The 25,396-nt window shown below is 48.0% G+C and overlaps 1 protein-coding gene across 1 annotated transcript in view; it reads left to right on the plus strand.

Moving 5' to 3' along the window:
* The first annotated feature begins 1,391 nt into the window (after positions 1–1,391).
* abcc8b (ATP-binding cassette, sub-family C (CFTR/MRP), member 8b) overlaps positions 1,392–25,396 on the plus strand; it is a 36,917-nt gene continuing 12,912 nt past the window's right edge. The window contains exons 1-21 of the mRNA XM_076997313.1: positions 1,392–1,418; positions 2,670–2,829; positions 3,015–3,156; positions 3,439–3,560; positions 3,800–3,966; positions 5,104–5,346; positions 6,730–6,918; positions 10,261–10,425; positions 10,622–10,777; positions 19,229–19,363; positions 19,771–19,933; positions 20,072–20,112; positions 20,230–20,381; positions 20,790–20,898; positions 21,014–21,139; positions 22,044–22,105; positions 22,229–22,267; positions 22,360–22,461; positions 23,206–23,290; positions 23,372–23,452; positions 23,682–23,819. Of these exons, the coding sequence (XP_076853428.1) occupies positions 1,398–1,418; positions 2,670–2,829; positions 3,015–3,156; positions 3,439–3,560; positions 3,800–3,966; positions 5,104–5,346; positions 6,730–6,918; positions 10,261–10,425; positions 10,622–10,777; positions 19,229–19,363; positions 19,771–19,933; positions 20,072–20,112; positions 20,230–20,381; positions 20,790–20,898; positions 21,014–21,139; positions 22,044–22,105; positions 22,229–22,267; positions 22,360–22,461; positions 23,206–23,290; positions 23,372–23,452; positions 23,682–23,819 (2,598 nt within the window). The 5' untranslated portion in view covers positions 1,392–1,397. The remainder of the gene's footprint in view (positions 1,419–2,669; positions 2,830–3,014; positions 3,157–3,438; positions 3,561–3,799; positions 3,967–5,103; positions 5,347–6,729; positions 6,919–10,260; positions 10,426–10,621; positions 10,778–19,228; positions 19,364–19,770; positions 19,934–20,071; positions 20,113–20,229; positions 20,382–20,789; positions 20,899–21,013; positions 21,140–22,043; positions 22,106–22,228; positions 22,268–22,359; positions 22,462–23,205; positions 23,291–23,371; positions 23,453–23,681; positions 23,820–25,396) is intronic.

The raw sequence follows: 25,396 nt of genomic DNA on the forward strand, positions 1-25,396 counted from the left end.
ATAAGTACATACTTGAGGTGAGTGTTGTTATCCTGAGGGGCTTTATTTTAATAATTAAACAATGAACTTGAAAAAGCAGACAGAATCCTCATGTTATGTCAAAGTGGGACATTCCGTAGTTAATTCACAGCCTAAATTACTAAAAAGTAATTAAATGCTATTGCGCTTCCAACAAAAGCGTCATTTGTTTATAAATAAATAAATAAATACATCGAATTATCGTTGCGAGTAGGTCCGTCATTAGGGGCCTGGGATTTACAGACTTTGAATGAATGCGTGAAGTAATCTTCTTACCTTCTCATACACCCTGTGCAGCTATCTGTAATGCAACTAGTCTCTCGGACCGCATGCTTTGACTCATTCCCGTTTCAACATTTAAATTAAATTGGTTCAGTAGACGCAGAGAATACATATAATCAATATACTCCTTTGCAGTAATCTTGTCCAATGTCGTGCCTCCCACCCTCAAGGCAAACTTTCTATACATGTAATACTATCCAGTGGATGGGCGGCATTGTTCTAGTGGGCACGCCCTTCTTCCGCTTACACGGCCAATCATATTGTCGCTTTGATGTCGCTCTCCAGGGTACTGAATTTGCCATGAGTTCATTTCTGAAGACACGGACAATGTTGACTTCAAGAGATGTAAATATGAATTGAGGTTCTGACGATGTTTCACAAAACTAGGCCACGGCCTGTGCATTTGCTTAAACTTTATAACACTATATTCAAATGTAGGTCTATCCTGAACGTTTGAAGCAAATAAAAAAGGCGATAATTCATTTATATCGATGTGATTTATGCATTTCTACTTATGGAGTGCTCCAGCTTTAGATAGATTGGTCTCACATGCACTTTTAAAACATCCTGTACCGCGACACATTCACGCAGAACTGACAGCTGTCTATATTTTAGAGATACACTCTGGTGCATACAGCTTGTCATATATTAAGTAACCTCTAGAGGACAGTGTCGTTTCTCTCGGCGTTTTGCCATAATTATGTTAACTCTAGCATGTTACATATTTTGAAGATACATAGAGCCACAGAGAAGAATAAATGCATTGGTAACATCAGAACATGAATTGATTTACTACAGTTTCCAAAACTACGCATGAGAACCGCGTTCATTTGAACCGGTGTGAGATAAATATTCTGCTTCGATTAACGGTGCACTTCGCTACTCTGTTGCAAGTATTGTATAATCCGCGGGATTACGAGATGAGTGGTCGCGGTTTTTTTTTTTTACGATGGCGTTCAATGGATACTCGCCGTTGTTTAGTGATCGTACACTACAGCTGCGTGTAGGTAACTTATGTAGCACGTGGATATTTCTGTCCTTTCTTTTGTAAGAGCAGCTAATCGAAGTAAATTGTTAAAAATTTATTGCTTGTCAAAATGATGCGAAGATACAGACCGGTAAGTCTGATCTTTTCTTTTTTACTTATTTTTTGGAATCATTAATTAGACGTTTTTTGCTCGTCTGATTCTAAATGTTGTTAACAAAAAAAGCAAAGTGAATATAAGCACATGTACAGTCGATAAAGAATTTTAAAATATGTTACTCTTTATAAAATCTATAACCCTAGATTAAATGTTTCATTGTTGAGTAATTCGTGGACAGAGACGTGAAGTGTAAACATAGCTGTTTTTTTTTGGTTTTGTTTTTTCGGGTAAACGCAGTGTGTGATCTTAGCATCGCTTTAGACCGTAATGACTGCTGTACCATCACAACATACAAACTACAGAAATAGCAGATCGGTCTCACTTGTATGAGTTTAACGATCCTCTCATTCGTTTGAAAAAGTGCATGAGAACAGTATAAATCCATCAATCTTTGAATCTGAATTTAAGATATTTTCACCTGTTTTATAGGGAATACCTAAAAGTATACAAAAAGTCTTAATATATAACAATTCACACTGTGAAGGCCACGTGTCTGACGACCTAGTCGTCAGTAGGTTTTCATTTGAAACAAGTCGGTGTGTTTTCAGTATGAACTCCTTTTTGTGGATTGGTGTTGGAATGTCCGCTGAGCACGTGCGGCAGACGTTGGCTGGGCGACCAAGTTGAGAGATGTGACACGGTGTCACGGTGACACTACATTATAACACCCGCTTATTTTAGTTTTAGTTTACCCGGCAGTGTTCAGTGACATCACAGCACGACATCACTGAATGATGTTCTTCATTCGCTGTTCTGCTTCACACGCGCGCCGGCGGAAGGAAGGCTGCAGGCTCGCGCCCTGCTCTGCTATGTATAGTTACACATTAGAGCGCGCCACTTGACTTCATGTTCCACCAGGGTTGGTGTTGCACCACAAATCATCCCACCCGTGCCTCAGACTCTCCCACTGCATACTCTTCTGGGGAAAGATAGACTGTTCTGAGTATATAAGCATCTATAACGTCCTGTAAATAGTAAGCAGTCCAGAGAGTAATGGTTTTGTCTTTCTCTTGTGAAGTGTAATAGCTTTGCGTTATACTTTATGTATAATTTATTTTCAATTTTTTTTTTCTCTTTGCTTTTCAACTGCCATTTCCTTATACCTTCATGATCTTCCATGAGCATAACATCTTAATTCCTCTTGCAATTTTGCAATTGAAACACTGAATAAATCTCTCTTTCTCCATCTATCTATGTTTGTATCTCTTGTTTCTGCACTTTCAGACTCCCATCTCTAACACCACCTTCTCCTTCTGTGGCACTGATAATTCATCTGCGTATAAGGTTGACCATGGCCTACTAAACAACGGCTGCTTCCTGGATGCTCTGGGACTTGTGCCGCACGTCTTCCTCTTCTTCAGCACCTTCACCATCCTCTTCATCGGTCAGTAGATCCCTTACCTGCATCCACACAGATCACTATAACAGGTCATGATGTGAATGGCTGCAGCCAGAGTTTTAATTTGGTTTGATAACCTTCGGTAACCTTTGCCCGTCCATTTGAGTGTGCGCTGTCAGCGGCCAGCGTGGTGTGTACGATGGGTGTCGGAGTGATGTCGTCCTCTGTAGGTTGGGGCAGTCAGAGCTCTAAGGTTCATATCCATCACAGCACATGGTTGCATTTCCCCGGCCACAACCTGCGTTGGCTGCTCACCGCCGCCCTGCTGTTCGTGCTGGTGTGTGAGGTGGCAGAGGGGATCGTCTCAGACGGGTAAGGGATCCTCAGCTCCTCCTTGGTCCCTGCCTGCAGATGCTCGGCTGGGTTAGCGTTTACACCACCCTCCCGACACCTCTGATCCATGAAACTCAGATACACATCTGTACACTGGGCGATTAGGGAACTGTTCATATTTTTTTGAAGGGTTAAAAGTTATGCAGACAAATTGCATTGGTATATGCTACCACTGTAAACTGGGGTGTTAGATGAAACCATGGCTGTGTTGAGACCTTGATGCAGTGTCATTCTTTTACACAATCCTCTCTGCTCCTCTAGGTTTAACCAGTCCTGCCACATCCATCTCTACATGCCTGCAGGGCTGGCTATACTGGCTGCTATTACCTCAATAGTCTACTACCACAACATAGAGACCTCCAACTTTCCTAAGCTACTGCTAGGTACGCACGGAGGACAGACGTTGGTGTGAGAGATCAAATGCTGTTATCATTGACACGTGATATTGTTGGATTGAGTGGGTGTTTTAAACGAGCTTTGTTGCAAAAGCCAACCATCATACACCTGAGTCATTATGAGAATGTTTTTATTTTCTTGCCACATTATACCAAAGTAGCATCAACATCTTTAGTGCCCTGATATTTGGTATTCACCACAACTGCTCTGTGCCTTTTACTCGAAGCACTGCTTGTCTACTGGATCTTGTCCTTCGTCACCAAGACCATCAAGCTGGCCAAGCACGGTGAGCACGGCGTGGGCGTGGGCCAACTGCGTTTCTGCCTCACGGCCCTGCTGGTGCTCGTCTACGGCCTGCTCCTGGCGGTGGAGGTCCATGTCGTCCTGCGCAGGGTGAGGGGGGACGGGGGACGGGGGGACAGAGGGACAGGTGGCACTAGCCCTGGAGCCCAAGTCAAGCACATGCAAACTGTAAACTGAAGTATGGGGGAACCTACATGTTCTGCAAGTTTAGAGTCTTTGCTTCCTAGTCAGAATGTGGTCGGTGCTTAGTAAACATTTTTAACGCGCTTAAAAACGGGAGCATTGAAATCCCATTGAGGCTTATGTCACGGGTCAAAGGTGGAATTGGCATAAAATAGGCTTCCAGTGAAGCCTTTTACCCAAATTGTGATGTTGCACAACAAATGAAATAAAAGAGACACCTACCTGTGATGTCCACCGTGATCCTTCCTCGCTGATACGTAATTACATTCGCGGAAAGCCCCCATCTGTTTGTGCGGGATTTGGAGAACAGAGGTATTGCCTTAGCTTGGCTTTATCTCAGAGTCATATGGCACAGCTGTGCAGGATGAATTATGAGCGGTTTGTCCTGCTTGACTGATGTTTTGGGCGCTGCATCTGTGTTCCCCGCCAGGGATGGGGGCGTGTGGCGGCTAAATCCCTCGTTTTCTCCCTCACATTTTAAGCCGTTTATCTGAAGGTTAAGGCCACCAGGGTCTTGGGATTCTTCCGTCCCACCACAACCCGTGTGCATTACAAAGAAGTGTGGCATCTTGAGCTGCGGACTCGGGAGAGTTGAACAGTGGGCTCTTTGAACAGTGCAGGGGCCCCTCTTTTTGACAGTGGCTGCGGAAAGAGGGAGACTGTGTAATCGATGATAGTCTTATACATGGAATTGCAGAGTTGTGAGGAAACGTTTTGATGCCCACAAACATGCCACTGTTGATGTAATGTTGGTTATGTGAGCATCAAACCTCTGTCTGCCAGGGTTGCATTGGCCTGGCTCGCTTGTCTGTGATGAGACAATGGGTGTGGGTAGGGTTGGGTATCAGCTGCACTGTAGCCCTCGGTGAAGAGCAGCACACATTCTGATGGTACATCAGATAACCAGTGTTCTAGTAACATACCCGCCCGCCATAGAGCCTGAGGTCCTGATGCCTCACCTGAAAAACCTCTGTAGGCGGTTTACTGCATGTATGTGTGTGTGATACTTCACCATACTCCACCATACTCCACCACGTGTTCCAGCGCTACATCTGCTTCCCACATGCCACCGAGGTGAAGCCACCTGAAGACCTCCAGGACCTGGGCGTGCGCTTTCTTCAGCCCTTCGTCAACCTGCTGTCGAAGAGCACATACTGGTGGATGAACACCTTCATCACCGCCGCCCACACACGCCCCATCGACCTGAAGACCATCGGAAAGCTGCCCATAGCCGTGAGAGCGCTCACCAACTACCAGAAGCTATGCAAGGCGTTCGATGCGCAGAAGGTACTTAACTTTTACGACTATAGAGAGCTTGTTATTCGGTCATGATATGAGGATTTTAAAAGATCTGAACAATTGCTATATGGTATACAAAGGTATATGTTGAAATTTGATTTTCTATTGGTTACAGTCAAAAACCAGTTGTATGCTTTAATAAAATCTTGTTTTTAATTAGAAATTTCAATATAAGGCATATAAGGCAGTGTGAGCAACACTTTTCAGGATCATAAAATTGAGATTGTGAGTGTTAGATACTGATGCAATTACAGCAGAACTCTGAACGCATTCTAGTGTCGTTTTACATTAGTATCCCATCATGCTTTGCTGCGATATGTGATCCTTTACTTCATCCTGCAGTCAGGATCTTAACCATGAGCAGTGGGGCCTCTATGGCCAAGCAGTAAATTCACAGCTGCGACACCCTTGCAAGGTTCAAAACGAGGTCACGGTCTGAAAAGAAGCAGCTTCTGTAAACATCAGACTGAGAGGACATGACCTTCGGCCTCTTAGCATGTGGCAACTCAAAACAATCGGTGGCAACTCATAATGGCAACTCAAAACGAGGGAATGAAAACCTTTACAATCTGTGAACAAAGGGCAGCCATTTTGTGGAATTAGTTAGTGTTTTCCCCGAGAGCTGACGTCTGTATGGAGATAATCACAATGAGAGTCAGAGTGCACCCAGCAGATGTTGCACAGGATTAAGCTGTAGCCAAATCAAAGATGTGTGCAGGGACTGTCTCAGGAAGAAGACCACACGGTCCTTAACGCACGTGCCAAATGTGATGGGGTTTAGATTTGGTCCTTGTTTTATAGATGATTAGAATGTTTTCTTGTGTGCTTGCACACATGTGCACGTGTGAATGTTTTTGTAAAATGACCCTTTATCCTTTATCCTTTGTGCAGTGGAAGGGGGGAGGGGACTGGGACCAGTAGGTCTGTTGGGGAGGGTTTGGGGGGGCATGACTGAAAGTCAGCAATTGACATAACCCCTAAAAAAAGTAACTAGAGAGGTCTGAATACTCACCGCCCCTGCCTTTGTGTTCCAAAGTCACTCCTTGTAAAGTATCATTTTAAGCTTCTTACATGCATCTTGATAGGCAGACTGCTTGTTTATGAAGTTTTGCAAGCTTTGCATTAACAGTGAAATGTATTAATGTGCAATTTAAAATAAAATAAACATAAACACAAGTTATGCAACATATTCCGAAAGCTTATACTGAATTGTTAATGCATATTGCACACTCACATGGGTCAATGAATGATAGGTAAGTACCATATTAATTAGAGCAGCTGGTGTCTGGTCTAATATGGCTTTTCGTGCAGTGTCTGTGCTTCTGTGTCCATGTGCATGTCTTACCTGTGTGTTAATGTGTGCCTGTGTAGGAAAGTGGTGCACTGCCTCCTAGTGGCTCACAGTGGGTGTGGCGTGCTCTGCGGCAGGCATTCAGTAGGCCACTGCTCCTCAGTATCACATTCCGTGTCGTGGCCGACCTGCTGGGATTCGCCGGACCCCTCTGCATCTCCGGCATCGTGCACCATGTCAGCCGAGACAACCGCACCATCACGCCCCCGGTACCAGAACTGTACCTGCTGGGACACAACACATATGACGTGAACAATAAAAGTTGCAGCAGTTAAAAGAATAGATTTGTGCTGATAAAAACCAAATTTCTAATTTAAATTCTATGTGTATTGGACTTACAAAATGACCTTAAATAATAGGCAAATAAGTGCATATGGAAAGCTTTGAGTGCCTGTGAATTCACACTTTTCCATGATCGAAAGCTAAAATTGTTTTTAGAAACATGTAATACATGCCATAAAAGTAAAAGAATGAAATTTTGCATTTACACAAGTGTTCATACTCTTTGTTACAATTACAATGGCGATGTCGTGCATCATGCTTCTTTGATACTGATATGGGGATGGATATAAGACTTCTGCATCACCAAAACTCCCCAGGAGCACAACACCCTCCTTCATTCTCGAAAGGAAGAAGCGTGGAACCATCAATGGTCTCCCAAGATCTGACCGCTTCACCAGACTGAGCATACAGACATACAGACTGGTAGCCAAGAACTCAACTGTGAAGATGGGAGAACTTTACAGAAGGACAACAATCAGTGCTCCAGCAATCAGAACTTTGTGGTAGAATGACTGGAATGATGGAGGAGGTTCCTCATTCAAAGGCACGGCAAAAACTCTGCACCTGCTAAGGCAACCCTTAGCCTGTCAGAAGATCCGCAGGTCTGATGAAATGAAGACTGAACTTTGCGGCCACAGTTCCCAGCAGTACGCAAGCAGGAATCCAGCTCCTCACTTCATTAATACTGTCCCTGCAGTCAAAAACGGCAGCAACATGCCGGGAGGATGTGTTTCTGTGGCAGACAGTAGGAAACAAGTCAGGGTTGTGGAAAATATGGAAGAAGAGCATGCAGGAGAACGAAGAGCCATCCTGGGTGATTAGTGTGCCAAAGAACTCAGGTTAGGGAGAAGGGCCATACCATCAAGGACATCAAGGAATTCTCTTTGGACGTCCTGCAGTGGCTGAACCTGAACGCAGTAGAGCATCTCTGGAGAGATGTGGAAATGGCTTTGCACCAACACTCCCCATCCAACCTGATTCTACAGCAAATAATAGGAGGAATGACCAGTAGGAAGGTATGGCAAGCTTGTAGGGTCATACCCATGAAGGCTTGCTGCCAAAGGGTCTGGATACTTGTGTAATTGACATTTTTCTGTTTTTTTTTTTTTAACACATTTAGAAAACATTAAGTAAATATATACTGGGGTTGGACAATGGAACTGAAACACCTGTCATTTTAGTGTGAGAGGTTTCATGGCTAAATTGGACCAGCCTGGTGGCCAATCTTTATTAATTGCACACAGTGCCCAGGATAATGTCAGCATACCACGAAGAAGGACGAGCATCCAACAGGATTAACTGTGAAGACGCAAGAGGAAGCTGTCTGAAGGGGATGTTTGGGTGCTAACCCGGATTGTATCCAAAAAACATAAAACCATGGCTGCCCAAATCATGGCAAAATTAAATGGGCACCTCAACTCTCCTGTTTCCACCAAAACTGTCCGTCGGGAGCTCCACAGGGTCAATATACACGGCCGGGCTGCTATAGCCAAACCTTTGGTCACTCGTGCCAATGCCAAACGTCGGTTTCAGTTGTGCAAGAAGCACAAATCTTGGGCTGTGGACAATGTGAAACATGTATTGTTCTCTGATGAGTCCATCTTTACTGATCCCCCCAGGTGTTCCAGTTTCATTGACCAACCCCTGTGTATATATATATATATATATATATATATATATATATATACTGCTAAAAAATAAAGGGAACACTAAAATAACATATCCTAGATCTCAATGAAAAAAATATTCCACTTGAAAATAATTGAAAATACTTATTACATAGTGGAATGCGTTGAGAACAAAATAACAAAAATGATCAATGAAAATCAAAATTATTATCCCATGGAGGTCTGGATTTGGAATCTTACTCAAAATCAAATAACAGGCTGATCCATCTTTAGTAGAAATTTCTCAAAACAAGTCAAAATGAGGCTCAGTATTGTGTGTGGCCTCCACGTGCCTGTATGACCTCCCTACAAGGCCTGGGCATGCTCCTGATGAGGTGGTGGATGCTCTCCTGAGGAATCTCCTCCCAGACTTGGATTAAAGCGTCAGTCAACTCCTGGACAGTCTGTGGTGCAACGTGAGGTTGGTGGATGGAACGAGACATGATGTCCCAGTTGTGCTTGATTGGATTCAGATCTGGGGAACGGGTGGGCCAGTCCATAGCATCAGTGCCTTCATCGTGCAGGAACTGCTGACACACTTCAGTCACATGAGGACTAGCATTGTCATGCATCAGAAGGAACCCAGGGCCCACTGCACCAGCATATGGGTCTGAGGATCTCATCCCGGTACCTAATGGCAGTCAGGGTACTTCTGGCTAGCACATGGAGGTCTTTGCGTCCCTCCAAAGAAATGCCTCCCCACACCATTACTGACCTACTGCCAAACCGGTTATGCTGGAGGATGTTGCAGGCAGCAGAACGTTCTCCACAGCGTCTCCAGACTTTGTCATATCTGTCACGTACTCAGCATCCTGCACGGTGTTGGGCTGTAGGCACAAGCCCCACTTCTGGACGTCAGGCCCTCATACCCTCATGGAGTCTGTTTCTGACAGTTTGAGCAGAAACACGAATATTAGTGGCCTGGTGGAGGTCATTTTGCAGGGCTCTGGCAGTGCTCCTCCTGTTCCTTCTTGCACAAAGGAGGAGGTAGCGGTCCTGCTGCTGGGTTGTTGCCCTCCTACGGCCTCCTCCACGTCTCCTGGTGTACTGGCCTGTCTCCTGGTATCAGCTTCATGCTCTGGACACTGACAGACACAGCAAACTTTCTTGCCACAGCTCGCATTAATGTGTCATCCTAGATGAGCTGCACTACCTGAGCAACTTCTGTGGGTTGTAGACACTGCATCATGCCACGTCTATGGTTAGAGAACTGAAAAAATACAAAAGTGACCAAAACATCAGCCAGAAAGGATGAGAACAGAGAAAGGGTCTGTGGTCACCACCTACAGAACCACTCCTTTATAGGGGGTGTCTTGCTAATTGCCTCTCATTTCTACCTGTTGTCTGTTCCATTTGCACAATAGCAGGTGAAATTGATTCATAATGTTGCTTCCTAACTGAACAGGCTGGTTTCACAGAAGTGTGGTTGACTTGGAGTTACACTGTGTTGTTTAAGTGTTCCCTTTATTGATTTTTTAAATAAAGTAGTAATAAAAATAATTGTTATAACATAATTTTTATAATATATAATACAAAACTGCAGTAAATATTAAGCATTAGTGTAGTATGCTTACTCTATATTCATACCTTCACATCCTGCAGGTCAAGCTGCTTGGGGTCCACTTCATTTCCTCTCAGGCGTTCTTGGCGAACGCCTATGTACTGGCCGTGCTGCTCTTCCTGTCTCTGCTCCTGCAGCGGACCTTCCTGCAAGCCTCCTACTACGTTGCCATGGAAACCGGCATTAAACTCAGAGGAGCTATACAGGTTTTAAATATTACATATTCAGTATTGTAGTCTGTACTTTGGTCCTGATATTAATAGTAATAATAATTAATAAAATAATTAAGTTCTACATTAAGAAGAAATTATTAAATAATGTTTTATTTAATATAAAATATAAAAAAGTTTTTATTTATAAATAATATAATCTAATAATCTGCATAACCTGTCATCTTTCCAGTGTAAGATCTATAATAAGATTATGCACCTGTGCACGGCCAACATGTCTATGGGCAACTTGACTGCTGCACAGATCTGTAGCCTGGTTGCCATGGACACCGACCAGCTCATGTGGTTCTGCTTCCTGTGTCCCAACCTCTGGGCCATGCCAGTCCAGGTGAGACCAGCAGCATTCATTCATAACAGTACAGGTGAGATCAGCAGTGTTCATTCATAACAGTACAGGTGAGACCAGCAGCATTCATTCATAACAGTACAGGTGAGATCAGCAATGTTCATTCATTACAGTACAGGTGAGATCACCAGTGTTCATTCATAACAGTACAGGTGAGACCAGCAGCATTCATTCATAACAGTACTGTAACAAACCTGGCTTAGCCAGTGGGATGCATATGCAGCTTTCAAGAGGTTTAATGTAAATGTCTAAACACAAAAACAACACAACTCATACAAAGACCAAAGATAACAATAACTAACACAAAAGTCATAAGGACAAACCGAATACTCACAAATTACACTATACAGCTTAACAACAATCAATAACCCACACCAACCAGGACCAAACACAGGACTTAAATACAGCAACTAAACAAGGGACACAACAAGACACACCTGAAGGTGATAACGAGGGGCAGGGAACATGGCAGGGGTGTGAAACCAGAGACAACTAGGAAATGTCAAAATAAAAGACACGCAAACACAGAGAACAAAACAAAAGTCAAGACTGACAAGGGGGGGAGACAGGAACACATGACAGAACCCCCCTCCAAGGCGCACCGCTCCGAGGTGCGCAACGGAAACCAAACCAAAAAAAACCCAACATCAAGCACAGACAGGAGGAACCAAACCGAGAGCAGGAGACGACAGACACGCAGGGAACAGGGGCGAAGGCAATGAGGAGGACACACCAGAAACAAAGGACCCAGGGGCAAAAGAAGGCACAGAGGACAAAGGTTCAGGGAACACAAACACAGGGGCTGAAACAGGCTGAGGGGGACAGGCAAACTGGACATCGGGAGACTGGACAGGGCTAGGACAAGCAACAGAAACAGGATCGGAACGGGGAACAGGGAACGAGGCAGCGACAGAGGCAAAAATACTTTGGACTACAGACACATGGACAGGAACAAAATGGGTGATAACTCGAGGAACAGACACGGGCACAGGGACGGAAACAACAACACCGGAGACAGAAACGGGCACGGGCACACGAACAATGACAACATCACGCACTGAGACAGGGAACAGAACAAAATTAGGCACAGAACAGGGCAAAAATGGGAACACAGGCACAGAAGGGGAACCAACACTAGGGGGAGCAAAAATAACGTCCACATCGGGCCCACAGACGGGCGGAACAGTCACTGTGGGCCCTGAGAGGGCACAAGAAACAGAAGTAGCCCCCAGGCGGGCCCCGGGAACGTCGGCAGGCCCCAGGCGGGCCCCGGGAACAACAGGCGGCGGTGACCCCTTCCGGGTCGCGGGAACAGGCGGCAGTGACCCCTTCCGGGTCGCGGGAACAGGCGGCAGTGACCCCTTCCGGGTCGCGGGAACAGGCGGCAGTGACCCCTTCCGGGTCGCAAGAACAGGCGGCAGTGACCCCATCCGGGTCGCGGGAACAGGCGGCAGTGACCCCTTCCGGGTCGCGGGAACAGGCGGCAGTGACCCCTTCCGGGTCGCGGGAACAGGTGGCGAGGGTGCAGGCCTCTCCAGGGCCTCCGGCGCGGGTGCAGGCCTCTCCTGGGCCTCCGGCGCGGGTGCAGGCCTCTCCAGGGCCTCCGGCGCGGGTGCAGGCCTCTCCTGGGCCTCCGGCGCGGGTGCAGGCCTCTCCTGGGCCTCCGGCTGCGGGTCTGGAGGCGCCGTGGCCGGCTGTGGGTCTGGAAGAGGCGTCACAGGCTGCGGGTCTGGGGAACACAGGTTTGCCCCTGCGCCACTCCTCAGTCCCCTCATCCTCCCCTCACCGTCGGTGGGGTTGGACTGAGGAGACGTGAGGACCTGACGCACAGGCTCCCAGCGCCCCCCCAAAAAAGTCTTTGGATGGTCCGCCGCAATGGTGGTGTAGACTCCTCCAGGAAGGGGTGCACTCTTGCAGTCAATCTCCAACATGCTGTAAGGCCGGGGGGCATCACTGGAAAACCTTGCCTGTAATAACCCAAAAAAGCCTTCCACTGTCCAGGCTACCTCAGACCTGTGGGTAAGGACAATGTTCGCCCACTCCAGTGCCTTACCCGCTAGTCTCGTCCTCATGAACAGAACGAGGACCATGTCTGGCGGCTGAGGGCACGTTAAGAACTGGAAATAGGCCCTGCACTGCAACACAAAGCCATCGGCTGAATCCTCCTTACCGTCGAATACGTCTGGGCAGTGAGTCAGTGAGGGCAGCGCTATCGGTCTACCTGTAGTGTCCAAGGCGAGACATGATTGCAAACAGTCCAACTGTGCCACGTAGTCCTCTACATCCTTGGGAGGGGGTAGGCTAGGCACAGGTCTCACTCCTGTAGCTGCTGCGTCCATTGTGACGGTGGGTTATTCTGTAACAAACCTGGCTTAGCCAGTGGGATGCATATGCAGCTTTCAAGAGGTTTAATGTAAATGTCTAACACAAAAACAACACAACTCATACAAAGACCAAAGATAACAATAACTAACACAAAAGTCATAAGGACAAACCGAATACTCACAAATTACACTATACAGCTTAACAACAATCAATAACCCACACCAACCAGGACCAAACACAGGACTTAAATACAGCAACTAAACAAGGGACACAACAAGACACACCTGAAGGTGATAACGAGGGGCAGGGAACATGGCAGGGGTGTGAAACCAGAGACAACTAGGAAATGTCAAAATAAAAGACACGCAAACACAGAGAACAAAACAAAAGTCAAGACTGACAAGGGGGGGAGACAGGAACACATGACAGAACCCCCCTCCAAGGCGCGCCGCTCCGAGGTGCGCAACGGAAACCAAACCAAAAAAAACCCAACATCAAGCACAGACAGGAGGAACCAAACCGAGAGCAGGAGACGACAGACACGCAGGGAACAGGGGCGAAGGCAATGAGGAGGACACACCAGAAACAAAGGACCCAGGGGCAAAAGAAGGCACAGAGGACAAAGGTTCAGGGAACACAAACACAGGGGCTGAAACAGGCTGAGGGGGACAGGCAAACGGGACATCGGGAGACTGGACAGGGCTAGGGCAAGCAACAGAAACAGGATCGGAACGGGGAACAGGGAACGAGGCAGCGACAGAGGCAAAAATACTTTGGACTACAGACACATGGACAGGAACAAAATGGGTGATAACTCGAGGAACAGACACGGGCACAGGGACGGAAACAACAACACCGGAGACAGAAACGGGCACACGAACAATGACAACATCACGCACTGAGACAGGGAACAGAACAAAATTAGGCACAGAACAGGGCAAAAATGGGAACACAGGCACAGAAGGGGAACCAACACTAGGGGGAGCAAAAATAACGTCCACATCGGGCCCACAGACGGGCGGAACAGTCACTGTGGGCCCTGAGAGGGCACAAGAAACAGAAGTAGCCCCCAGGCGGGCCCCGGGAACGTCGGCAGGCCCCAGGCGGGCCCCGGGAACAACAGGCGGCGGTGACCCCTTCCGGGTCGCGGGAACAGGCGGCAGTGACCCCTTCCGGGTCGCGGGAACAGGCGGCAGTGACCCCTTCCGGGTCGCGGGAACAGGCGGCAGTGACCCCTTCCGGGTCGCGGGAACAGGCGGCAGTGACCCCATCCGGGTCGCGGGAACAGGCGGCAGTGACCCCATCCGGGTCGCGGGAACAGGCGGCAGTGACCCCTTCCGGGTCGCGGGAACAGGCGGCAGTGACCCCTTCCGGGTCGCGGGAACAGGCGGCAGTGACCCCTTCCGGGTCGCGGAAACAGGTGGCGAGGGTGCAGGCCTCTCCAGGGCCTCCGGCGCGGGTGCAGGCCTCTCCTGGGCCTCCGGCGTGGGTGCAGGCCTCTCCTGGGCCTCCGGCGCGGGTGCAGGCCTCTCCTGGGCCTCCGGCGCGGGTGCAGGCCTCTCCTGGGCCTCCGGCGCGGGTGCAGGCCTCTCCTGGGCCTCCGGCTGCGGGTCTGGAGGCGCCGTGGCCGGCTGTGGGTCTGGAAGAGGCGTCACAGGCTGCGGGTCTGGGGAACACAGGTTTGCCCCTGCGCCACTCCTCAGTCCCCTCATCCTCCCCTCACCGTCGGTGGGGTTGGACTGAGGAGACGTGAGGACCTGACGCACAGGCTCCCAGCGCCCCCCCAAAAAAGTCTTTGGATGGTCCGCCGCAATGGTGGTGTAGACTCCTCCAGGAAGGGGTGCACTCTTGCAGTCAATCTCCAACATGCTGTAAGGCCGGGGGGCATCACTGGAAAACCTTGCCTGTAATAACCCAAAAAAGCCTTCCACTGTCCAGGCTACCTCAGACCTGTGGGTAAGGACAATGTTCGCCCACTCCAGTGCCTTACCCGCTAGTCTCGTCCTCATGAACAGAACGAGGACCATGTCTGGCGGCTGAGGGCACGTTAAGAACTGGAAATAGGCCCTGCACTGCAACACAAAGCCATCGGCTGAATCCTCCTTACCGTCGAATACGTCTGGGCAGTGAGTCAGTGAGGGCAGCGCTATCGGTCTACCTGTAGTGTCCAAGGCGAGACATGATTGCAAACAGTCCAACTGTGCCACGTAGTCCTCTACATCCTTGGGAGGGGGTAGGCTAGGCACAGGTCTCACTCCTGTAGCTGCTGCGTCCATTGTGACGGTGGGTTATTCTGTAACAAACCTGGCTTAGCCAGTGGGATGCATATGCAGCTTTCAAGAGGTTTAATGTAAATGTCTAACACAAAAACAACACAACTCATACAAAGACCAAAGATAACAATAACTAACACAAAAGTCATAAGGACAAACCGAATACTCACAAATTACACTATACAGCTTAACAACAATCAATAACCCACACCAACCAGGACCAAACACAGGACTTAAATACAGCAACTAAACAAGGGACACAACAAGACACACCTGAAGGTGATAACGAGGGGCAGGGAACATGGCAGGGGTGTGAAACCAGAGACAACTAGGAAATGTCAAAATAAAAGACACGCAAACACAGAGAACAAAACAAAAGTCAAGACTGACAAGGGGGGGAGACAGGAACACATGACAGAACCCCCCTCCAAGGCGCGCCGCTCCGAGGTGCGCAACGGAAACCAAACCAAAAAAAACCCAACATCAAGCACAGACAGGAGGAACCAAACCGAGAGCAGGAGACGACAGACACGCAGGGAACAGGGGCGAAGGCAATGAGGAGGACACACCAGAAACAAAGGACCCAGGGGCAAAAGAAGGCACAGAGGACAAAGGTTCAGGGAACACAAACACAGGGGCTGAAACAGGCTGAGGGGGACAGGCAAACGGGACATCGGGAGACTGGACAGGGCTAGGGCAAGCAACAGAAACAGGATCGGAACGGGGAACAGGGAACGAGGCAGCGACAGAGGCAAAAATACTTTGGACTACAGACACATGGACAGGAACAAAATGGGTGATAACTCGAGGAACAGACACGGGCACAGGGACGGAAACAACAACACCGGAGACAGAAACGGGCACACGAACAATGACAACATCACGCACTGAGACAGGGAACAGAACAAAATTAGGCACAGAACAGGGCAAAAATGGGAACACAGGCACAGAAGGGGAACCAACACTAGGGGGAGCAAAAATAACGTCCACATCGGGCCCACAGACGGGCGGAACAGTCACTGTGGGCCCTGAGAGGGCACAAGAAACAGAAGTAGCCCCCAGGCGGGCCCCGGGAACGTCGGCAGGCCCCAGGCGGGCCCCGGGAACAACAGGCGGCGGTGACCCCTTCCGGGTCGCGGGAACAGGCGGCAGTGACCCCTTCCGGGTCGCGGGAACAGGCGGCAGTGACCCCTTCCGGGTCGCGGGAACAGGCGGCAGTGACCCCATCCGGGTCGCGGGAACAGGCGGCAGTGACCCCTTCCGGGTCGCGGGAACAGGCGGCAGTGACCCCTTCCGGGTCGCGGGAACAGGCGGCAGTGACCCCTTCCGGGTCGCGGGAACAGGCGGCAGTGACCCCTTCCGGGTCGCGGGAACAGGTGGCGAGGGTGCAGGCCTCTCCAGGGCCTCCGGCGCGGGTGCAGGCCTCTCCTGGGCCTCCGGCGTGGGTGCAGGCCTCTCCTGGGCCTCCGGCGCGGGTGCAGGCCTCTCCTGGGCCTCCGGCGCGGGTGCAGGCCTCTCCTGGGCCTCCGGCGCGGGTGCAGGCCTCTCCTGGGCCTCCGGCTGCGGGTCTGGAGGCGCCGTGGCCGGCTGTGGGTCTGGAAGAGGCGTCACAGGCTGCGGGTCTGGGGAACACAGGTTTGCCCCTGCGCCACTCCTCAGTCCCCTCATCCTCCCCTCACCGTCGGTGGGGTTGGACTGAGGAGACGTGAGGACCTGACGCACAGGCTCCCAGCGCCCCCCCAAAAAAGTCTTTGGATGGTCCGCCGCAATGGTGGTGTAGACTCCTCCAGGAAGGGGTGCACTCTTGCAGTCAATCTCCAACATGCTGTAAGGCCGGGGGGCATCACTGGAAAACCTTGCCTGTAATAACCCAAAAAAGCCTTCCACTGTCCAGGCTACCTCAGACCTGTGGGTAAGGACAATGTTCGCCCACTCCAGTGCCTTACCCGCTAGTCTCGTCCTCATGAACAGAACGAGGACCATGTCTGGCGGCTGAGGGCACGTTAAGAACTGGAAATAGGCCCTGCACTGCAACACAAAGCCATCGGCTGAATCCTCCTTACCGTCGAATACGTCTGGGCAGTGAGTCAGTGAGGGCAGCGCTATCGGTCTACCTGTAGTGTCCAAGGCGAGACATGATTGCAAACAGTCCAACTGTGCCACGTAGTCCTCTACATCCTTGGGAGGGGGTAGGCTAGGCACAGGTCTCACTCCTGTAGCTGCTGCGTCCATTGTGACGGTGGGTTATTCTGTAACAAACCTGGCTTAGCCAGTGGGATGCATATGCAGCTTTCAAGAGGTTTAATGTAAATGTCTAACACAAAAACAACACAACTCATACAAAGACCAAAGATAACAATAACTAACACAAAAGTCATAAGGACAAACCGAATACTCACAAATTACACTATACAGCTTAACAACAATCAATAACCCACACCAACCAGGACCAAACACAGGACTTAAATACAGCAACTAAACAAGGGACACAACAAGACACACCTGAAGGTGATAACGAGGGGCAGGGAACATGGCAGGGGTGTGAAACCAGAGACAACTAGGAAATGTCAAAATAAAAGACACGCAAACACAGAGAACAAAACAAAAGTCAAGACTGACAAGGGGGGGAGACAGGAACACATGACAGATCTGTAACAAACCTGGCTTAGCCAGTGGGATGCATATGCAGCTTTCAAGAGGTTTAATGTAAATGTCTAACACAAAAACAACACAACTCATACAAAGACCAAAGATAACAATAACTAACACAAAAGTCATAAGGACAAACCGAATACTCACAAATTACACTATACAGCTTAACAACAATCAATAACCCACACCAACCAGGACCAAACACAGGACTTAAATACAGCAACTAAACAAGGGACACAACAAGACACACCTGAAGGTGATAACGAGGGGCAGGGAACACGGCAGGGGTGTGAAACCAGAGACAACTAGGAAATGTCAAAATAAAAGACACGCAAACACAGAGAACAAAACAAAAGTCAAGACTGACAAGGGGGGGAGACAGGAACACATGACAAGTACAGGTGAGACCAGCAGCATTCATTCATAACAGTACAGGTGAGACCAGCAGCATTCATTCATAACAGTACAGGTGAGATCAGCAGTGTTCATTCATAACAGTACAGGTGAGATCAGCAGCATTCATTCATAACAGTGCAGGTGAGATCAGCAATGTTCATTCAGTACAGGTGAGATCGGCAATGTTCATTCATAACATTACAGGTGAGATCGGCAATGTTCATTCATACCAGTGCAGGTGAGATCAGTAGTGTTCATTCATACCAGTACAGGTGATATCAGCAGTGTTCATTCATGCCAGTACAAGTGAGCTCAGCAACGTTCATTCATGCCAGTGCAGGTGAGATCAGCAGTGTTCATTCATACCAGTGCAGGTGAGGTCGGCAGTGTTCATTCATGCCAGTGCAGGTGAGATCAGCAGCGTTCATTCATGCCAGTACAGGTGAGATCAGTAGCGTTCATTCATGCCAGTGCAGGTGAAATCAGCAGCGTTCATTCATGCCAATGCAGGCAAGATCAGCAGTGTTCATTCCTAACAGTACAGGTGAGATTAGCAGCGTTCATTTATACCAGTACAGGTGAGATTAGCAGCATTCATTCATACCAGTACAGGTGAGATCAGCAGCGTTCATTCATGCCAGTACAAATGAGATCAGCAGCATTCATTTATAAAGTACAGGTGAGATCAGCAGCATGCATTCATACCAGTACAGGTGAGACTGATTTTACCCCTGACTGTGTTAGGAATAACGGGTTGCTTCTGGCCACCTGTTGCTGTTTCTCACAGATCACCATCGGTGTAATTCTGCTGTACTACCTGTTGGGCTTCAGCGCTTTGATCGGGGCCCTGATCATCACCGTCCTGGCCCCCCTGCAGTACCTGGTGGCCACACAGCTCTCATGGGCACAGAAGAGCACTCTGGTGAGAACCTTACCGTGAATGAAAGAAACTGGCTGTTACGAGCACTGTTATGAGCACTGTTACGAATACTGTTATGAGCACTGTTACGAGCACTGTTATGAGCACTGTTACGAACACTGTTATGAGCGCTGTTACGAGCACTGTTACGAGCTCTGTTATGAGCACTGTTACGAGCACTATTATGAGCACTGTTACGAGTGCTGTTACGAGCGCTGTTACGAGACACTAGCCTTAGCCTCAATTGTCATTTGACTTACAGTAATGAGTGAAAAATGTAGTTAAGTGTATATTTGTGTGTCTGTGTGTCTGTGTGTGTGTGTGTGTGTGTGTGTGTGTGTGTGTGTGTGTGTGTGTGTGTGTGTGTGTGTGTGTGTGTGTGTGTATTTGTGTGTTTGCATTCTTTGCAGGAGTACTCTAGTCAACGACTGAAGAAGACTAACGAGTTGTTGAGAGGCATCAAGTTAGTGAAGCTGTATGCCTGGGAGCACATCTTCCGCTCCAGCGTGGAGGAGACACGCAGGAAGGAGTTGAGCAGCCTGCGTTCCTTCGCCCTCTACACCTCCCTCTCCAGTGAGACGCGCCGAGCTCCGAGACGCAGACCCTTTCACAGATGCGACGCAGCTCAGTTCCAGCCCTCGCAATTGCTGAAATAGATAAATGCCCGCTGCTCTGATTTAACGCTCTGACGTGTCTCTTTTCTTTTCGCAGTCTTCATGAACGCGGCTATCCCCATCGCCGCGGTGCTCGCTGTGAGTGCTGTGACTTCTCCTCCGACCACCCAACAGAACTCACACTTATGCATGGACCGTCTACCTGTTGTCTAGAGTGTGAACTGGTTTGCGTTGTGTGGTGTGTGTCCCCCGCAGACGTTTGTGGCTCACGTGCACGTGCCAGGCTCTGCCCACGCCGAGATGTCTCCCGCCACAGCCTTCGCCTCCCTCTCGCTCTTTCACATCCTGGTCACGCCCCTCTTCCTGCTCTCCAGTGTGCTGCACTCGACCGTTAAGGCCCTCGTCAGGTGACTGTGGGCGGTACCTGGAAACACAAGCACCAATCACGAGTCTTCTGTGTGCTGTTATATAACAGGCTGGCGTTTAAAAGCCCAATCAGGATCGGCTGCTAATGGCAAGGCCATTTTTGATTAATGCTAACAACGGAGGTCTTAAGGTTGTTCCAGACCTGATTGTGGCTTTAATGTGGTTGTAATTTGCCTCCACTTCATATAATTTAAAATTACTTCATATTCTATATTTTCTCTAGTGTTGATTTTGTAATTTAGTTTAATTTCATCAACTTTATTGCTTAGCTTGTATAATGCATTTTGCCCAATCTTCTGTAGATTTAACAAGCACTTTAAGTAAATGTATTTTTTGCTGGTGCTGCAGATTGCTGTTGCACTTTTAAGCTTCTTATTTGCCTGTCCTAGTGCACAGAAACTCAGTGAATTTTTCAGCAGTGCTGAAATCGAGATCGATCCAGAGCCCAAAACCCCACCGCCGCTCAAACCGACCAAGAATGGCAGTATCAAGTCAGTCGTGAGTATGCACAATGATGGACATCGTGTAGTGCACATCTGCTGTGGATGGGCCACGTCTTCTGCGCGCTCATGTGCTGGGACTGAGATGATTGACCTTTTTTGTGCATCACCAGTACATGTTGCAGCTCCAGGCGTCCAGGCTGGTCAAGCGTAAGGACAAAGCCAATGGCAACTCAGCTCTGCAGGATCAAAATCTGACTTCTTCCGGTGCCACGGAAGAGGAGAATATCTGTATGAAGGTCAGATGTGAGTTGTTGCAAATTCCAAGTTAAAAGCTGGTGCCCCACTCTCACTAGAGGGAATACAGCAAAATGACCAAAGGGACATGTTTGTGCTGTTCATGCGCTATAGATTGTGAATGGCTATTTCACCTGGACTCAGGGATGTCCCACATTGACCAACATTGACATAAGAGTTCCCTTTGGTAAGTTCATTTTACTTTAATTAAATTGCAGTGGTAACTTTGCTCTGTGATTTATCATGGTCGTGTATGAAATGAAATGTGCCATATTTTGTCAATTGTGATTTTTATACCCCAATCGAAATTTGTCCTCCGCTTTTAACCCATCTGTGCAGTCAGAACACACACACACACTAGTGATTACTAGGGGCTGTGGATCACACGTGCCCAGAGCGGTGGGCAGCCCTAGCCCGGCGCCCGGGGAGCAGTTGGGGTTAGGTGCCTTGCTCAAGGGCACCTCAGTCATGGCCTGTCTGGGAATCGAACCCACGACCCTCCGGTCACAAGTCCAGTTCCCTAACCGCCAGGCCATGACTGCCCTATATAGTGTATGATGTGTGTGTGTGTGTGTGTGTGTGTGTGTGTGTGTGTGTGTGTGTGTGTGTGTGTGTGTGTGTGTGTGTGTGTGTGTGTGTGTGTGTGTGTGTGTGTGTGTGTGTGTGTGTGTGTGTGTGTGTGTGTGTGTGTGTGTGTGTGTTAGGTCAACTGACGATGATTGTAGGGCAGGTAGGATGTGGCAAGTCCTCCCTGTTACTGGCTGCACTGGGAGAGATGCAGAAGGTCTCAGGGAGTGTCACCTGGAACAGGTAAGAGGCAGGTCTCCTAGCAACAAGGATCAACCTGCTTCATTTACTTAATTGATGTTTTTCATTCTTCTGTATTGTTTGTGTTTTACATTTGAGCCACATGCTAAAATATATTTACCTCACAGATTACCAGATCCAGATGATGAACTAGACGACAGGTACAGATTGATTTCATTGAATTAAAGGAAGCAAAAACTATGTTTGTTGTCAATTAAGGACAGCAGAGATACTTTAAAATGCATTCGTGTTCAACTTACGGTTTTATTTTATTTTTTTCACAGACTAATTGTCAATCATGTAAAAAAAACCAAACCAGCTGAGTACGTAACACACTTTACACAATGTGAGAAAATGACTAAGTGGAATTCAGTGTTTAAGTGTGTTTGTATCTCAATTTCTGGATGACAAGCAGATCGATAAGAGGCTCGGTGGCATACGCATCTCAGAGGCCCTGGCTCCTCAACGCCTCGGTTGAGGATAACATCTTGTTCAGCATGGCCCCCAATCTGAGAAGGTACGGCCGTTTAATCTTTCTGAAGTGCAGAGGCTGGTAGCCTTCGTGTGCGTCTTCTCTTCCTGGTTAGTCATGGTCCCTGCCTACTCGGCTTTGCTGAAGCGATCATGCCACTCTGCACAAACACAACGGAGGCCACAGCTTTTAATGTGCCTAACAAATCGCCTCCAGGTGAAGGCAAAGGAAACAAAAACAACATCCTCTTTCTTTTGTCAAGCTCTCCTGACCCTTTCTATTGGCCATTGTCCATGGAGCTGTGAAGGGGAAGATTAGAGTGGGTCTGTTCCATGGAACCCCGGAGATGTTCTGTAAGAGTTGTGTGACTGGGCGTGTGTCCTTTGTGACGTTTTGTTCCTTAACGGACCCACATGCCCAGCTGAAGCCCACCATTCTGAAATGCTCCCGGGTATTTGTGCATTTCTCTGTGACCAAGCCCTAGATTGACCAGCTACACTTATATGATGACCTGATAAAAAATAAATAAAAAAAACATAAAGCCATAAAAAACGACTTAGGGAGATGTGTTGTTGATGTAGAGCAATATGTATTACCTACATAATAATCAAAGGGGTTTTAAGACTTGCATTTGGACAAATGGTGGTTGGAAAGTCAAGGCTGTTTGCCAAGGATGTCTGATGGCAGAGTGCTTGCGCAGTTATTTCTCTTGATAAGTGCAGTTTATGCGCTCGAGTAAAAGATGTAATTCCTGCAGGATTCCTCTACCTTCTGTGGTTGTGCTTTCAGGTATAAGGACGTGATTGAAGCCTGCCAGCTACAGCCTGACATTGACACACTTCCCCAGGGAGACCAAACCGTGGTTGGAGAGAGGGTGGGCTTGTTTACACAAGATGAACAGGATGCATGTGTGTTCTCACGCTGCTCTGATAGCGTCTGTCTCCTCGTCCTACAGGGTATTATTCTGTCAGGTGGTCAGCGGCAACGAATTAGCGTAGCCAGAGCCCTCTATCAGAAAGCTGAAGTCGTATTCCTGGTGAGTTCAGCAGGAGACTACTGACATTGCCAACCGTACTGTCAGAAGAGCTTTATGGTTTGAACAGTGGTGACCACGGGGTATATCATCAAGCACTCGGACATAGAAGACTTCCTCCAGAATGTTCTTTGTTCTTTGACGAGTCTGATTAGTGCTGTTGAAAACAGGGACAACCCATATCGCAATGTAGGAACAGATTGTATAACGTGCTTCTATAACTCACCTGTAGGACGACCCATTTTCAGCCCTGGACATCCACCTGAGTGATCACTTGATGAAGGAAGGAATTCTGAAATTCCTCAGGCAGGAAAGGAGGACTGTGGTGCTGGTGACCAACAAATTGCAGTATTTACCACACGCTGACTGGGTGAGGACCAAGAATCCCTTATAGGCACAAAGCAATGTAATCTCGGCCTCTGAAAGTGTGTTCTAGTGTATGTCTACTGTATGTCTAGTGAATGTTCTAGTGTATGTCTAGTGTATGTTCTAGTGTTTGTTCTAGTGTATGTCTAGTGTGTGTTCTAGTGTGTGTTCTACTGTGTGTCTAGTGTATGCTCTAGTGCAGGGGTGGCCAACCCGCGGCTCGTGAGCCGCATGCGGCTCTTTGCCTGGTTTCATGCGGCTCCCCAGCCGGTCCGCGGGCTCACCTGCACAAACGGGGTGACACACTGCTACATTTTCGCGGTTAGTTTACAAGCCTAGCGAGCCGCTAATACTTTACAAACCGGCGTAGTGGAAAACACGCATTTGACTGTCCTCACAGCTAATAATTTACACCTGCCACCCCCCCCCCCCCCCCCCCCCCCCCCCCGCTCAACAGATTACACTCGCCCATGTACGATGTGGCTCTTTGCCGTAATACAGTAAGAAAAGTGGCTCTTGGTCTATGACGAGTTGGCCACCCCTGCTCTAGTGTATGTCTAGTGTATGTTCTAGTGTGTGTTCTACTGTATGTCTAGTGTATGTTCTACTGTATGTCTAGTGTATGTTCTACTGTATGTCTAGTGTATGCTCTAGTGCAGTGTTTCTCAACCTTTTTTCAGTTGTGGCACCCTTTATATGCATGCAAATTTTTAAGGCACCCCAGTTTACAATGCGTTAAAAACACAGGCTTTGGGGGGGGGGGGGTTGAGACGTAAGTTGTTGACGGGGGGGGGGGGGGGGGGGGGGGGGGGGTGAACGTAAAATGGACACAAATTAAGTATTATATCGCAATCTATCGATCGCGGGTGGTTGGATAGTTCATAGATGTGGATCAGATAAATAAACAAGATTTTTTTTTTCGGATGTGAGATATCAGAAGAGTGCCGTGAGAGCGTGTGAAAACGGTCAAATGCGTGTGTCTCATGCTCAATGCGTGAGCGTTGGCAACCCTGAAAACATACTCTCTGCAACCATCTCCCGGCCAACATAACACAAAAAGTGATTATTAAGACAGAGAGCAGATAAATGTGACTTACAGTCAGTGGGAAACCTGCGTAATCATGTGCTGACCTTGGTCATATGCAGGTCATATGCACGCTTTGAGCATGAGACTCACGCATATTTAGCGATTTCACACGCTCTCACGCCACACATGGAATTTCTCACGCTTGAATATTATTATTATTAATTTATTTTTTAAATAATCTAATCGCCGCACACCGCAGCATATTCAGCCAATCCAATCCAATCCAATCCAATCCATTTTATTTATATAGCACTTTAAAACAACAAATGTATACCAAAGTGCTGTACACATACTGAAAGAATAAGAAACATAAAACAGCACAAATATAAAATTTAAATTTTGTGTTTAAATAAAAACACCAAATTTAGGAAGAAAACACACAACACAACCCAAAGCTATAGAAACAAATAAAGCACTAAGAAAATCAAATTAAATCAAAAGCCAATGAAAAAAGATGTGTTTTTAAATGAGATTTAAAAACGGCGAGTGACTCA

This window comes from Brachyhypopomus gauderio, chromosome 2 (assembly GCF_052324685.1).
Source record: "Brachyhypopomus gauderio isolate BG-103 chromosome 2, BGAUD_0.2, whole genome shotgun sequence".
Lineage (NCBI taxonomy): Eukaryota > Metazoa > Chordata > Actinopteri > Gymnotiformes > Hypopomidae > Brachyhypopomus > Brachyhypopomus gauderio.